General features: G+C 34.7%; 3 protein-coding genes across 3 annotated transcripts; 2 read left to right on the plus strand and 1 right to left on the minus strand.

Moving 5' to 3' along the window:
* On the plus strand, positions 1,070-2,035 carry LOC109357926 (ATP-dependent DNA helicase PIF1-like). Its single transcript, XM_019601981.1, has 2 exons — positions 1,070-1,364; positions 1,458-2,035. The coding sequence occupies exons 1-2, from the start codon at positions 1,070-1,072 to the stop codon at positions 2,033-2,035; spliced, it is 873 nt and encodes a 290-aa protein (XP_019457526.1).
* LOC109357606 (zinc finger protein VAR3, chloroplastic-like) lies at positions 3,716-8,701 on the minus strand. The gene is made up of 8 exons (XM_019601576.1): positions 8,284-8,701; positions 7,512-7,629; positions 6,950-7,320; positions 5,980-6,096; positions 5,548-5,667; positions 4,428-4,520; positions 4,168-4,266; positions 3,716-3,885 (listed from the first exon to the last, which is right to left on the minus strand). The coding sequence occupies exons 1-8, from the start codon at positions 8,619-8,621 to the stop codon at positions 3,771-3,773; spliced, it is 1,371 nt and encodes a 456-aa protein (XP_019457121.1). The 5' UTR covers positions 8,622-8,701; the 3' UTR covers positions 3,716-3,770.
* On the plus strand, positions 12,993-14,730 carry LOC109357927. The gene is made up of 5 exons (XM_019601983.1): positions 12,993-13,509; positions 13,636-13,721; positions 13,836-13,993; positions 14,087-14,527; positions 14,631-14,730. Exons 1-5 carry the CDS (start codon positions 12,993-12,995, stop codon positions 14,728-14,730), a joined length of 1,302 nt encoding a protein of 433 aa, XP_019457528.1.

Consider the following 15,410-nt stretch of genomic DNA (forward strand, 5'->3'; position numbering starts at 1 on the left):
CAATGATTTTATCCACATCAGTGAATAGGCCAAATCATGTTTGGGAGAACACGTGGCAATGGTTATCTGATGGAATTCTTTACAATCAAAGAAATATCTCCAATAATCAAGGTATTCAACAATTATATTATATTCTATTATTATAACTTTATTTTATTTGAATATCTTAAATTATATGACACTTTTTATAACTTATAGGGTTGGTGCTTTCGGATGAACAACTACAAAATCTGACTTTATTGGAGATTGAAAAACTACTTGAAGGAAATCGGAGGAGTTTGAAAGAATATCCTTCAATGCCATACCCAAATGGGTACATAACAAGTCAATTAGGCAATAGACTAATATATCAAGAACTTAATTATGATACAGATGAATTAAAGAGAAACTTCCATACTCTTTTCAACTCTTTAACATGTACTTCCAATTTCTTACAAAAAAATTTATTTAATGTTAGTACTAATAAATCTATTTCTAATAATAAGATGATAATAGACAATTTCATTATATATTATGCAGAAGAACAATATCAAATATTCAAGACTATAATGCAAGTTGTTAACCGTCAAGAAGGTCGCATGTTTTTTCTATATGGTTATGGAGAACTGGAAAAACACACATGTGGCGTACTCTAACATATGCATTGAGATCTCAAAAGCATATTGTATTGACTGTGGCTTCAAGTGGTATAGCTTCTTTACTATTACCTGGGGGTAGGACAACACATTCTAAATTCAAAATTCTAGTACCAACTTTTGACAACTCAGTTTGCAACATTCATCAAGAGATTAAACTTGCAGAGTTATTGAAATAAACAAAGTTAATTATATGGGATGAAGCTCCAATGACATATAAATTTTGATTCGAAGCACTTGATAAAAGTCTTTGTGACATCATGGGAACAACAAATGGCTCCATTCTGTTTGGAGGAAAAGTTGTAATATTTGGAGGTGATTTTAGACAAATATTACCGGTGATTCCAAGAGGTTGTCGTTCAGATATTGGGCATGCAACAATTAATGCTTCTTATCTTTGACATCAATGTACTGTTTTAACCCTTACGAAGAACATGCGTTTACAAAATCATGACAATGAATCAGATATCGAGCAATTCTCTGAGTGGATACTAAATATGGGAAATGGAAAATTATCTGAACCTAATGATGGTTCTGCTGAAATTGATATCTCAGAGGAACTTCTGATTGTAGATTATGATAACCCAATTGATGCGATAGTCAGTAGCACCTACCCAAACTTACAAGAACATTACAAGGATGAACAATTTCTTCAATGTAGAGCAATACTTGCATCAACAATTGAGATTGTTGATCAAATCAATGAATATGTTCTGATGAAAATTCCAGGTAAAGTATTCAATTTTATTTAACATACACATTATGTTAAATGTATTAATTTATCAGATTTATATTAATAACTATTATAATGTATACTTACAGGCGATGAAAAAGAATACTTGAGTTCAGATGAAGTTGATATGTCTAATGCTAATGACAATGAAGCATTCAATATATTAACTCCTGAATTTCTAAATTCACTTTCAACATCAAGACTTCCAAATCATAAAATCAAGCTGAAAGTAGGGACCCCAATTATGCTATTAAGGAATTTAGATCAGCCTGAAGGGTTATGTAACGGTACAAGGTTGGTGGTTACGAAGATGGCTAATCATGAACTTGAGGCAAAGATAATGTCTGGAAAAAACATTGGAAATATCACTTACATTCCTAGGTTATCAATGTCACCATCTCAATCTCCATGGTCTTTCATGCTTATCATAAGACAGTTCCCTATAATTGTGTCATACGCTATGGCAATCAACAAATCGCAAGGCCAATCACTAGAGAGTGTGGGGTTGTATTTACCTAGACCAGTATTTAGTCATGGTCAATTGTATGTAGCTGTTTCAAGAGTAAAGAGCAAAAAGGGATTGAAGATATGGATACATGACAAGGATGGTAAACCATTAAAGACAACGACAAATGTCATTTATAAAGAAGTTTTTCAAAATCTTTAACAGGTATTCTACAACTTCTTTTACATTACGTTTGAAATATTTATTTCTAATTATTACATTTTTCTAAAATAACAAATTCAATATCATATGACTGTACAATAATTTACATCAACAATCAAAATAAACAAAGCAAGGTTTATAAATTAATTTTTACTCACATTCTGCTGTTAAAAAACAACATGCAAATTTCCATCTAAATTCATTCAACTTTTCCTAACATGTTTGCTTTTTTTTAACATTACAGGTTCAATATCATTTCATTATACCACCATCTTTACATTAGCAATGGATTATTGCAAAACATGTTTTAGTATGTATTCCTCAATCACTTTTCATTTAACAAGTTATGTAATCACTTTGTAATTAAATTCATACAATACATATTATTATCCGTGCGAATGCACGGGTCTCCTACTAGTTTTGTTTGAAATGAATAGGATGAGTTGATGAATTTTTCTCTCCATTAATGGAGAGACAAGTATATGTATTTTTCTTTATTTTTAATGACAAACTTATTATTTCATTGTAATTAGAAGGGTAAATGTGTAATTGGAAATTGTCTTCTTCTTTGCTTTTTTATGCACTTGCCTCTCCGTTAATGGAGAGGATCCCAACTCACTTTAGAAAGACTAAAATTTAAAAACTCCTAATTTACAAGAACAAAAGTAAAATTATATTTTTATTAAAAAGAAACTTGAGTGATTGTCTATCCCCTTTGTAAGCCTTACTTTTCTTGCTATCAAGAGCACAAATTCTCATCGTCACTTTTATCTCCATCATGTATAACTTTTTTATAAGCTAAATTTTATGAATGTGAGCCTAATGTGTACTCAGCCAAAATCACAATGAATAAAAAAGTTAGGAATAAAACTTAGTGATGAATTTCAAAACGACCAATATTTATTGGAACGAAAATCATAATTCATCATGAACTAAATGTTGGTGGATAATTTGTTAATAAAGGAACCATCCTTCTGGCCAAGCTGCATGTGGTACTGAAGCACGAGGATGATTCCTTTGTTAACTTGTAATTTAGGAGTATGAAGTATAATTAAAGTGGATAACATGTAATGTAAATTATAATGAAATTGTAAAGATGATTTGTTTGATGAAGCATTGGCCTTGAAGTCATTGTATCCCCTATGCTGTAGCTTATGAAACAATTATTCAAGGTCTGAAAAAATAGGAATCATATTTCTTGGTGAAATGATTGGTAAAGGCCTATTATAAGGGTAAAAATAGGTGAGATGCACTCTAGATACACAGTATATAATGTTGAAAAGTAATGGAATATGCAATTAGCTCTCTATTACTCAAGTTTTGATTAAGTCATGTTTGAAAGATGCATTTTGATCTTGTTATTATATATTTAGTTTTTTAGTCATTGAACAAATAATTGGCATTTAACCAACATGAACTTTAGCTCTATATTAAAAACATTTGGCAAAAATGGTGCCTAAATTAATCGTGATTACTCTTGCATTATGATTGTTGCAAATGCATTTTCCATAATTATCGTTTCACTCCTTTATCGTTCCATATGTAAGGAACCCGAAGCAAAATAAAGTTACAACAATCATTGACTAATCCAGCGATATACATAAATAAAAATCAATACTACATAGCATATCTCTAACAAAATGATGAGAAAATAAGGATGTCTGATCAAATATTCTTAACAACCCAAAATTGTGACCCCACCATGCAAAAGCATGATGGCCTTTTTTCTTTTTGATCAACTTGATCCTCTCCACATATGCTCCTCATACTCACTAGTTGGTTGATCTTTAGGGCATCCAGTATTACACTTCAGGCAAGACATATTTCTTGAATAATTGTAGAAATCACATCTACAGGATATAACACATGAATCAATAAATTGTTAGTGTGAAATGAGATAGGGTGGGGCAAGCAAAAGAAAAACATGGGACAGCGTCTAATGTCTTACTTTGTGTGCTACAATTATGTACCATAATTTATGATTGATCGATTAATTTAAATAATCATTAATAAACAATTAAAGTTAGAGAAGATGCGAGATGATGTTTTTTGACCAATCAGAATTTGGTAGCACATGGTTATGACACACAAAGTAGGACAACAAATATTATCGCAAAAAACAATGGCCTCACTTGGGACAACTCCAATCCCCAGGATGTTTCTTGGGACTTGGGTTTGGCTCTTGACAACGAAAACATTTCAGTTTCCCAGAAAAATTCATGAAATCACACCTACATAGGAAAACAATTCATGGTTAAAAAAAGAACTAACCATTAAGATTTACAAGAATCAATGTCAACATATTCATTATGTCATAACGGATGAAATCACATATACATAAGTAATATGCGAAACAAGTTTTTATGGTTTGGGAAAGATAAAGAGGGCTCACTTGGGACAATTCCAGTCTCCCGGATGTGTCTTTGGCCTTAGCTCAGGACAACGCAAACACTTCGCATTGCTAGCATAGTTCATGAACCCGCACCTATACGAACAAAAAATATACAAAACTGAATCTGTTAAAGGTTGATGTACACACATCGTTTGTAGTCAGACAGAGCAATTCTTGGATATTAATCATCAAGATATATACAAACTATGCTATTGCTCATATTCAAGCAACAGGTCCTTTTAACAAAAATTTAAAGATTTTTATGAATTAGAATTGTGATTAAAAGTTGTAGCAAGAAATGGATTGAAGAGTATAAAGAAGCTATAAATTACTGTAATAGCATTCTAGTAAAAGTTTTAATGTTAGCAGCTAGAATCATAAATTCATAACCAATATAGAGCAATAATAACGCCCATGAATTACAGTAAAATTAAAGGAGAGGTGTTTCTTCAGGGTATGACTTAATTAATGACATGAGATTATGTGCATACCATTCCCAACAATTGCCCAATACAATAATAGAATATATAATAAGCTGGAAGAAAACTTCAAAAAATAAAGTTTTAAGGAATTCATAACATAAAACACAGCAAGATATTATAAGGATAAAAAACAGATAACAAACTTAATAGTATTTTGAAACAAAAATTTGAAACATCTGTCTTAAATTATAATTACAAATATCAATTTATTAAGTAAAAAAATACATTTATAAAGTTCATACAACAAAACAAATATATCTTAGTAGAGAAATCAGAGTATAATAGTTGCATGCTAATATGACTGTTAAATTAAATTGTACATCATAAGTTTTCAAACTTGGGCAGACTCGGTTAAGCCTCATTCAATAAGTGTGACCAACCAAGAAAGAAAGATTACTTCATCAGGTTAATCTCTTTTCTTCCTATGATAACCTTAGCAGCTACAAACTTAATGAGAAGGGATGAAGCACAAAATATGAAAGGGGACATTAATGAAAGAGAAGAATGGAAAGTGGTCACAGAATACAGTTAGCAAAACAGTTATCAGAACTAGAATGATTGACATATAATTGATTCATCTGTAAAATATGTCAAGAAACTATAAATATATCAATGGGAACTTTCTCGTAGAGGCTTACTGTGAGCAAGTCCAATCTCCTTTTTTCCTTTCAACTGCATCTGTATTGAACGTCTTTGGTGGCCCATCTGTTTTGCATTTAAGACAGCGTGTGTTTCTCGAAAAATTCATAAAACTACATCTGTAGCAAAACCAGAGAGAAATTGTCAGTAGACCAGAAAACACCAAATATGGGATAGTTGAACACAAGTATTTGATGGCAGCATGAACACAGGGAACAAAGAGGGGAAAGGAAATAAAAACTTGTGAGTCATCTGTTTCACACGCATAATTACATATGGGTAACATAAAAGAAAGCTTGTGATGTAAAAAAAACTGATATAGATGTATTATTATTAACTGAATTTACCAGATTTTTGGAAGGAAGCTACTAGCAAACATAGAAGTTTACTGTACCTTGAGAAAAGCTAGTAAGTAAAAATAGAGTACTTACTCAGGACATATCCAATCTCCTTTCTTCATTTCAACACTAGGCACATTAAGATCCTCTGGCTTATGTTCATTACAATTTCGGCATTGCGTATTTCTGGAGAAGTTCATAAAATTGCATCTGCGGGAAAATTGGGAAGAAAAATAAAAAAGAACCAACTCTTAGGAGTGAATTATTCAATAGACAATATGTAATTTAAGAAGTCAAAAGACACGGAACATTTCCCTTGACACAATACATGTGGAATGTTAAATCATCAATATTCATGATAAGGAAAAAGAAAGTGTATAGTTGACAAAAAGGTTTATAAAACAAATCCACTCACCCACTAGCCAAAAGTACTGCTGAGGGAGTATCATCGAAAAATAAATCACATAAAAATAAACTTTTCACGCGATGCGGCCACAATATTGCGGTTGCGGTGACCGCCGCATCACACCGCAATTGCGGTGTGATCCCGATTCACAGTGATGCGACCGCAACAGGCCGTGATGCAACCGCATCAAACCGCATTTGGACCGCATCGGGCCGCAACGGAACCGCATCAGGCCGCATCAGACCGCATCGATGTCAAAAATATGTTTTTTCTCACAAAATAATTCACACCGCAATGGCCGCAATCCGCATCGCAACGGTCGCAATGACTGCAATCGCAATGACCGCAATCGCAACGCTATCGCGACCGCAACCGCAATTTAAAACACTGGAGAGGAGGAAAAAGTAATTTCTCACTGCACATGTAAGAGAGAACTTCATATCTATAATATCTATTTGCCATTGTCTCCGTAAACATTGTAGGGAATCTATAGGCAATTAATCATTTGCTTAATTTCTGAAGTAAAATGGCTGATAGACAGAAACTTTACTTCTGGATTATTAACAAGTTTCAAGTGAAGATGCAGAAAATTAAATTTAACATTCATAAATTACTTCACAAACTAAGAATATATCCGCATGTGCTAATGCAACTCACTTTGGACACATCCAATCACCTTTCTTCATCTCAACATCTTTAGACAGCCTATTAGACATAAAACTTGGAGGTTGGCCTTTTGCCCTGGCATCATGTGTGGTAGGCTTTGGACGAGAAGGAGTAGAAGTATAAGCAGGAGCAGGAGCAGGGGACGACTCACTCAACTCAACTAGCTGAGATAGAAGTTTCCTCGCAGATGATTCAATAGCTTCTCTGACTGGTGGTTTCTCTCCTCCAGAAAGAACAAGTGGATCTAATGCGTAAAACAGAAGTATTCGCACTATATCCACTGTTCGAGCATCAGCTTCAAATTCCTTTAGAATCACATAAGCTCTATCACATGAGTCACGTAGATTGCAAGCACCACAAACCTGGACATAAGCAAATTTTGCCTTTCAGCCTAAAGGGAAACAAAATTCCTTCTCAAACTTGAGGAAGAAATAAAAAAATGAAAAGGTCATAGATTTATAACAACATTGAATATCATGCTTTCTGAAGTATTACTTGCAACGCAACCAATAACATTGAAACATAAATGTTTCTGAGAAAAGAACTAACATACATCTCCTTCATCTAATCGCACATGGACTCTCAACCTTTTAGCTGAATTAACAGCTTTTCGGAGAAGATTAGGACATCCTCCCTCGACAACCCCTTGAATATCCTTCAATGACAACGATCTGCATAACAAGCAACAAAATTTAATGCTAATCCTGTATAAATGTTAATGCACACATGTTGTCTCAGACACTCTTCTCCTTATGCATTCTTAGTTTCTAACATAATCAACAACAACAACAAACAACAATCACCACTGAAGTCTTTTCCAACTACATGGGGTTAGCTACATGTTGATGTTCCATCAAAACCAACTTGAACAAACTAAAATTCAAAAGTATAAAAAGTTATTCTCCAGAAATGATTTTGTAAGAACCTGAAAAATCAGCTTCTCCAGAAATATTTTGTAACATAATCAACTTGATCAAACAATATCAACACCAAAAACCACCACCAAAATCTTTTCCCACTATAATCTGAATTTCAGCTCTTTTTTTCTTCAAAAAAGTGTTTTTGTTAAAAAAAAGTACTTTTGTCTTAGAAAACGTCTCACACAGGCTCTGATTTGTAACAAATTGTACAAGTTAAGAAATGGTGTCTACATTGCCAATTGGGTTTAATCAAATTTTCATTATTCGCATTCTGCATGATCAATTTAAGCAAATAAAAAGTCTTTTTCCTATTACATGGAGCTAGAAACAAATCTTTCTTAAAATTCCAAATAATCCAAACAGATAACTAAAATTAAAAATACAAAACATAATAAAAACTCTAACTTGAAAATATCATAGCGGTCACGAGCAAAACTGAGACAAGGGTCTTTCAAGAGATTGATATTAACATAAACAGTTTCATCTTCATCAGGAGAAGAAGATGGTTTAGTAATGTAGCCTTTGGTGTTCAAAGTGTCCACGAAAGAAACCCATTCGGGCCAAGGATGATGGTGTTGTTGGGAAACGGAGGACAGAGTTTCAGTTGCGGCGGTGGCGGAAGAGAAAGAGCGGCGGCGGTGGTGGAAGCGGAGAAAGAAGGGAGAAAAAGTAGATGGAGGTGGAAGGGTGCGGAATAGCGCAGTTCGTAGTCCGAATAGTGTGAGTTTTGAAGCTGATGACATTTTTTGGCTTTCTCTTTTGAGAATATGGCTATTGGTTGAAGATAGCTAGGGTGAGGTTTATCTACACTTGACAACAATAACAACCAGGGTTTTAGTCTAGTTGGAAAAAGGATATAAAAGTAAAAAATGGGTTTTTGATTTTTCTCCTTGTAAAAATCATAAATTTGGTGAAAGTTGTTGTATTTTTAGATGCATTAATTAAGGATTCCTTATCTCAAATAAGCTTAAAAGATTCCATCTTATTTTTCTCACACACAAGATTTATGACAACATTAAGAAACTTACCTATATTCAAAATATCTTATATCTTGTTTGTTAAAGTTATTAGAAATTTGTTTGACTTGATTTTAGTTGAATATTTCTTAAGAGTTATGATATGATAAAGACTAGGTGTGAGTATGAGACGGGTTAAACATGATACTCATTCGTCCCTAAATATTAATTGGATCAATTTTTAAACCCGAACCAGTCCCTAATTAGGATAGGATACGTGAATGATGAATTTAAAATAAGACGGGTTAAGATATGGACGGGTCCGGGTTAGAAAATGACAAATGTAGATTTATTTTCTCAATATATAAACGCAATTATAACCTGCATCACACATACATTGGTATGTAAACTTACACAAAATGAATACAATAACTAGTTAATACTTTTAAGCGTCATAGTGTCCTTCACTCTCGTCACAACAATCCTTCACTATTCAAGAGAATTAAACAATGGAAAAAAAAGGTAAGGAATAAAGATCATATGATAAGTAGTGTGGATATCTTGTGTGAACTTGTAAGTATTTGAGTTATATGGGCTGAACATAAATGAGTATTGCCCCCATTTTGCAATATACTCCATGTTGAACTCGGTATTTTCATTATATGAAATGCAACTGTTGCCTGGGGATAAAGTCATCCTAATCTAATGAGTTAATGCATTTTGTTTATCATCCTAAGCTCTCCAAATGTGAATATATACCATTATACAAACTTTGGTCCTTGAATTTCTACTACTATGTTACTTTGGTTCTTAAGAGGAGTACAATAAAGCTGCTTGGGAGGAGCTTATTGATCGAGTTGAGCAAACTGGAGTTGTAAGAAGATGTGTTTCTCGGATGAGTTTGCGAAATTTAATATTTTTCTAACTTGAATGTTCTGATATGTGACCTCTGATACTCTTTTATGATGCAATTGAAGTAAATTTCTCTTGTCCTCACGGTATGCCAGAACGCAAAATGGAAGGTTTGTGGATGGTTAAATGCAAAAGCTACAGTTCCTTTTATACTCTTAAGTCTTAACAATATTGTAACATGTTTAAGAAGTAGGTGGAAACATGTTGAATTATCAAATGTTGGGTTATCACAGTAACATTTCTGATTGTTTGATTGTGGAATAGTGTATCCATCGCAGTGATTCTAACATGCACACATGTATGTTTTACATTGTTTATGGACTTGTACATGTCACATACTTAGGAGTTAGGAAAACTAAGTTTGAATGAGCCTCTCTGACTTATGTGATGTTGCAAACTATTTATCAAGCCTACAATGATATGTTTTAATGTTTTACCAAAATAAAATTTTCTTCCCTGTGCCTCTTCACATGTGAAGTGCTTTGGTGAACTTGTTCATGCAAGTGTCATTTTAAATAATAGATTATATGTATTGCTTTGTTAGTCCTTTATTATAATTATAGTGTAAGTGATTTCCTCGTAGTGAAATGTCAACGAAATCTCTCATCAGATTAGTTTGTTCTTTAAACTGTAGGTGTGCACAGGGGTTATGATGCATGGCTATGGTCTTATAAAGAAACTATGTGCTGAGCTTCAAGTCTTCATGAAAAAACACAATTTCACATCAATAGAAGATTTCAGAAGATATGAACTTGAGAATAAAACTTGCATAGTCACATCTCCAGGCACATCTAATCAAAATCTTAAAAGTCACTACAGTGACAATATATCTTAAGATTTTGATTGGTTGTACCTGCACGCGCCTATGTAAGTAGTGCTTTGGACTCGAACTAATCTAGTTTGAAATAGATTACATATATACATAAAAAAAGACATGTTTAATTATTTTCTTACACCTTACAATACTAAGTTTTGTTCAAAAGATAAAGAAAAAGTTAAGAGCAACTTTAGCGTATAACTTTCTAGTATTCTATTCTAGGTAAAAAGAGTATTTATAAACTTTTTAAATCTAATAAATGAGGTATTTTATTTAAGCATTCTATTTAATAATTGGCATGTATAAATAGCTTTTAAATAAATTGACATGTATTAATGCACTTTTTTAAGATTGGTGTTTTTTCATATGAATCATAATCCTACGCATGTTTAACATAAGATAAAATGCTAATCAATAATTGCTCCTTGTTATTCGTGATTTAGGTGCTGGCAGAAGGAGTTCTAATGGTTTTGATGATATTGATCTCAATTAATATTCGTGGTTTAGGTGGGCGTCTTAAAAAGAAGGAGATTCGGGATCTCATACGAATTCATTGTCCAGATTTCGTTTGTATTCAGGAGACCAAGCTTCAGGATGTTGATGTTAATCTTTGTTTGTCTCTATGGGGCACAGATGATTTTGGTTGGGCGTGTGTTCCTGCAGAAGGTCATTCAGGAGGTATTCTGAGTTTATGGAAAAAGACAGTGTTCTCCTCTGAAGAGGTGAGAGTTGGAACTAATTTTGTTACGGTCAAAGGGAGATGGGCTCATCATTCTGAATTCTCTAATATTATGAATGTTTATAGTCCATGTGACTTGGTTGGTAAACGTTTATTCTGGGAGGAAGCTAAGAATGATTTCTTAGGAAGATATGCTGAGATGTGGTGTATGGCAGGTGATTTTAACTCTATCTTGAATAGAGATGAACGTAGGGGCTCGAGTTCTAGTTTGGTTAGTTCTGATTGTGTTGAGTTCTCCCAGTTCATTGAGGACCTGGAGCTTCTTGATCTTCCTCTTGTTGGTTCGAAGTTCACTTGGTTCGTCTCTAACGGTTCAGCGATGAGTAGACTTGATAGATTTCTGATTAACGACTCCTGGTCATCTACATGGGGTCAGTTGGTCCAAATGAGTTTGAAGAGGACATTCTCAGATCATTGTCCTATTGTGTTAAAATCTGATGTTAATGATTGGGGCCCCTCTCCTTTCAGAACAAATAATTNTAGATTTCTGATTAACGACTCCTGGTTATCTACATGGGGTCAGTTGGTCCAAATGAGTTTGAAGAGGACATTCTCAGATCATTGTCCTATTGTGTTAAAATCTGATGTTAATGATTGGGGCCCCTCTCCTTTCAGAACAAATAATTGTTGGTTTTCGAATGTTGAGTTTGGCAAATTTGTTGTAGGTACCTGGAATGATTTGGAGGTTAATGGTAGGGGGTCTTTTATTCTTAAAGAAAAGTTGAAACTTCTTAATATCTCTCTGAAGAGGTGGAACAAGGAACACTTCGGCGTGTTGGATAGGAAAATCAATGACCAGGTGAATTTTATTAACTTTGTTGATGGGAAAGGCAGTATCGGAGCTCTCTCTGAGGAGGATATTTCTGCTAGGAGATCTGCTACTGCTGAGCTTTGGAGGCTCTCTAGCCAGAAAGACAATTTGCTTTGTCAGAAATCTAGACAGAGTTGGCTGAAGGAAGGCGATTCAAACTCTAAATTTTTCCATGCTTCTATCAACCAGAGGAGACGAAGTAATAGAATTCCTGGTTTGTTTATTGAGGGGGAGTGGGTTGATGATCCGCCTAGGGTCAAAGAACACATTCGTTCTTTTTTCAAAGCTAGATTTGAGGATTCTCATTGGAATAGGCCATCCCTGGATGGGATTGATTTTGTTAATATTTCGGATGAGGATAATTCTTTCCTAACTGCCGAGTTTGAGGAAGTTGAGATCAAAGAAGCTGTTTGGAGCTGTGAGGGTGATAAAAGTCCTGGTCCTGATGGTTTTAACTTTTCATTTATTAAAAGGGTTTGGGATGTGGTGAAAGCTGATATTTTTGCTATGGTTGATGATTTCTATCGGAATGGTAACCTTGTTAAAGGGAGCAATGTCTCTTTCACTGTGTTGGTTCCTAAGAATGGGTGCTCGCAAGGGCTTGGTGACTTTAGACTGATATCTCTTGTTGGCTGCATCCAGAAGATCATCTCTAAACTCCTCACGGTTCGTATCAAGAAAAATATTCCTTCTGTTATTTCTAAATGTCAGACTGCTTTTCTAAAAGGTCGATATATTATGGATGGAGTGGTTATTGCTAATGAGATAATTGACTAGGCTAGGAAGAATAAAAATGAGGAGTGCTTCATCTTTAAGGTGGATTTTGAAAAAGCTTATGATTCAGTTAACTGGAGTTTCCTTCTATATATGATGGAAAGGATGGGTTTCTGCGTTAAGTGGAGGAATTGGATTAAGAGTTGCCTTCAATCTAACTCAGTGTCTATCCTGGTTAATGGGAGTCCTACTAGTGAGTTCAATATGGTTAGGGGTCTGAGACAAGGTGACCCAATTGCCCCTTTCCTTTTCCTTATTGTTGTTGAGGGTCTTGTTGGGATTATGAGATCTGCGGTGGCTAAAAGGTTATTCAAAGGTTATGAGGTGGGTAAAGACAAGGTCTTTATTTCGCATTTGCAGTATGCTGATGATACTTTGCTTATTGGTGCTAAGTCTGCTGATAATATCATGGTCCTCAAAAGCATCCTGAAATGTTTTGAGCTGGTCTCTGGGTTGCGGATTAATTTTCATAAAAGTCAATTTATTGGTATCAACTCTGATGAAGACTTTGTTCAGATGGCGGTTCATAAGCTGTTTTGTTGTGTTGGTTCTGTTCCTTTCAAATTCTTAGGAATTCCGGTTGGTGCCAACCCTAGGAGGATTGCTTCGTGTGTGGTCTCCTGTCATTGAATCCTTTAAAAAAGGCTCTCTTCTTGGCAACACAATCTTATCTCCTTTGGTGGTCGTGTCACTCTCATCAAGTCGGTTCTTAACTCTCTATCTATCTATTTCTTTTCTTTCTTTAAAGCTCCAGTTGCTGTTATCCTTGAGTTGGAGAAAATTCAGAGAAGGTTTCTTTGGGGTCGAGGGGAGGATAGAAGAGGTGTTCATTGGGTGAGTTGGAGTAAGGTTTGTAGGTCTAAAGGGGAGGGGGGTCTTGGTGTTAAAAACTTGAGTCTTTTTAATTTGTCTTTGTTGGGTAAATGGAGGTGGCGTCTTCTTTTTTAGTGTGATGCTCTTTGGGTGAGAGTTCTTCGTTCTAGATATGTTGCTAGGATGGGAGGGTCAGGTGGTTTCTCTAATCCTGAGTGTTTTAAGAGAGGCTCCCCCTGGTGGAGGGATTTAGGGTGTCTGGGTAATAGGCTTTTCGGGGTTCATAATGGTTGGTTCTAAGAGAGTGTACGTAGGAGAATTGGAGACGGTGAGTCTATTGTGTTTTGGAGAGATTTGTGGGTTGGTGAGGTCTGCCTTTTTAACAGGTTCCAGAGGTTGTTCCAGATTGCTCTTGACAAGGATGCTTGCATTAGCTCCTTGGGAGAATGGAGGGATGGTTCTTGGCTTTGGTCTTTAATTTGGAGGAGGAGATTGTTTGACTGGGAAAAACGTGACGAAGAGGATTTGCTCAATTGCTTGAAGGATGTGAAACCGGTTACAGATGTTGAGGATGGGTGGCTTTGGATTCATGCTAAAGATGGTGCTTACTCGGTTCAAAATGCTTATTTGGTTCTCCTTAATGAGGTAACAAATCCTGATAACATCTTTTTCAAAAGGTTATGGCTATGTAATGTTCCTCCTAAATTGAGATGCCTAGCGTGGAGGGTCTCCAAGGATGGGGTGCCTACCCTTTTGAACCTGGCTAGTCGTGGAGTGTTGGGGGAGCATGATCCAGTTAGGTGTATCTTTTGCGGTGTGGAGGTCGAGTCTGTCGATCACTTATTTTTTTCTTGCTCTTGGTCTTATGGAGTTTGGCAAAAAGTATACGAGTGGTTTGGTTTTTGTTCTGTGTTCCCGATTGGTGTGAAGTGCCACTTCAACTCTCATTGGAATTTCTTGCGGTTGGATAAGAGGCATCATCATCTTTGGATGTCTATCTGGTTTGTTTGTATCTGGTGCATATGGGTAGCTAGAAACAAATTCATCTTTGAGAAGACTTCTTTGAACTTGGAGGAGGTAATGTTCTCTATTCATCTTCAGTCATGGACCTTGATTTTAGCTAGATTTCCTTCTTTTTCTATTCCTTTCTCGGTTTGGGTCTTTAACCCATTGAGTTGTTTTTCTTGTTCTCTTTCTGGTTGTGGATAGGAGTACCACTTGTTCTCATAATACTATCTTTTTGGTTATAAGTTGTTATTGCTGATCAGAAAAAAAGAATTGCTCCTTGTTTGGTCATATTGGGCTAGTTCCCATATATAAATTTGAGAAAAAATGCATTTTTTAGTACTTTAGTGCATCATTCATCATTCATATTTAAACATTGTCATTGACTCTTAAATATGATAAATATAAGTAATAAGTATATACATGAATGGTAGATAATATCAATTGTGCATAAAATTTTAAACTAGCAATGTATAAATATTATAATGTGTAAATTTCGCATAGTGATGCCCATAATGTCTGGCAGGGACTGATCTTATTAGTATTCTAAGAAACTTTTTTTAAAGGATTATATCATTTATATGATAGAACAAATACATTATCTAAAAAATAAAAGATATAACTGTGATCCATCATCAGTATAATTTTCTTTTACACTATCAACTAATTATCTCTTAACACATCATCACAATTAAACTGATCAAC

The sequence above is a fragment of the Lupinus angustifolius genome, chromosome LG10 (assembly GCF_001865875.1).
Source record: "Lupinus angustifolius cultivar Tanjil chromosome LG10, LupAngTanjil_v1.0, whole genome shotgun sequence".
In the NCBI taxonomy this organism is placed as follows: Eukaryota; Viridiplantae; Streptophyta; class Magnoliopsida; order Fabales; family Fabaceae; genus Lupinus; species Lupinus angustifolius.

Bases quoted from the DNA above. Each gene is read 5' to 3' on its own strand.
- LOC109357926 (XM_019601981.1), top strand. From the start codon at position 1,070: ATGCGTTTACAAAATCATGACAATGAATCAGATATCGAGCAATTCTCT. The intron at 1,365-1,457 runs GTAAAGTATTCA...GTATACTTACAG, and splicing joins TGTTCTGATGAAAATTCCAG to GCGATGAAAAAGAATACTTG.
- LOC109357606 (XM_019601576.1), bottom strand. From the start codon at position 8,621: ATGTCATCAGCTTCAAAACTCACACTATTCGGACTACGAACTGCGCTA. The intron at 7,321-7,511 runs GTATGTTAGTTC...GCTTATGTCCAG, and splicing joins TGCGATTAGATGAAGGAGAT to GTTTGTGGTGCTTGCAATCT. The intron at 5,668-5,979 runs GTAAGTACTCTA...GTTTTGCTACAG, and splicing joins GGAGATTGGATATGTCCTGA to ATGTAGTTTTATGAATTTTT.
- LOC109357927 (XM_019601983.1), top strand. From the start codon at position 12,993: ATGGGTTTCTGCGTTAAGTGGAGGAATTGGATTAAGAGTTGCCTTCAA. The intron at 13,510-13,635 runs GTCATTGAATCC...CTTTCTTTAAAG, and splicing joins TGCTTCGTGTGTGGTCTCCT to CTCCAGTTGCTGTTATCCTT. The intron at 14,528-14,630 runs GTCTGTCGATCA...ATTGGTGTGAAG, and splicing joins TTTTGCGGTGTGGAGGTCGA to TGCCACTTCAACTCTCATTG.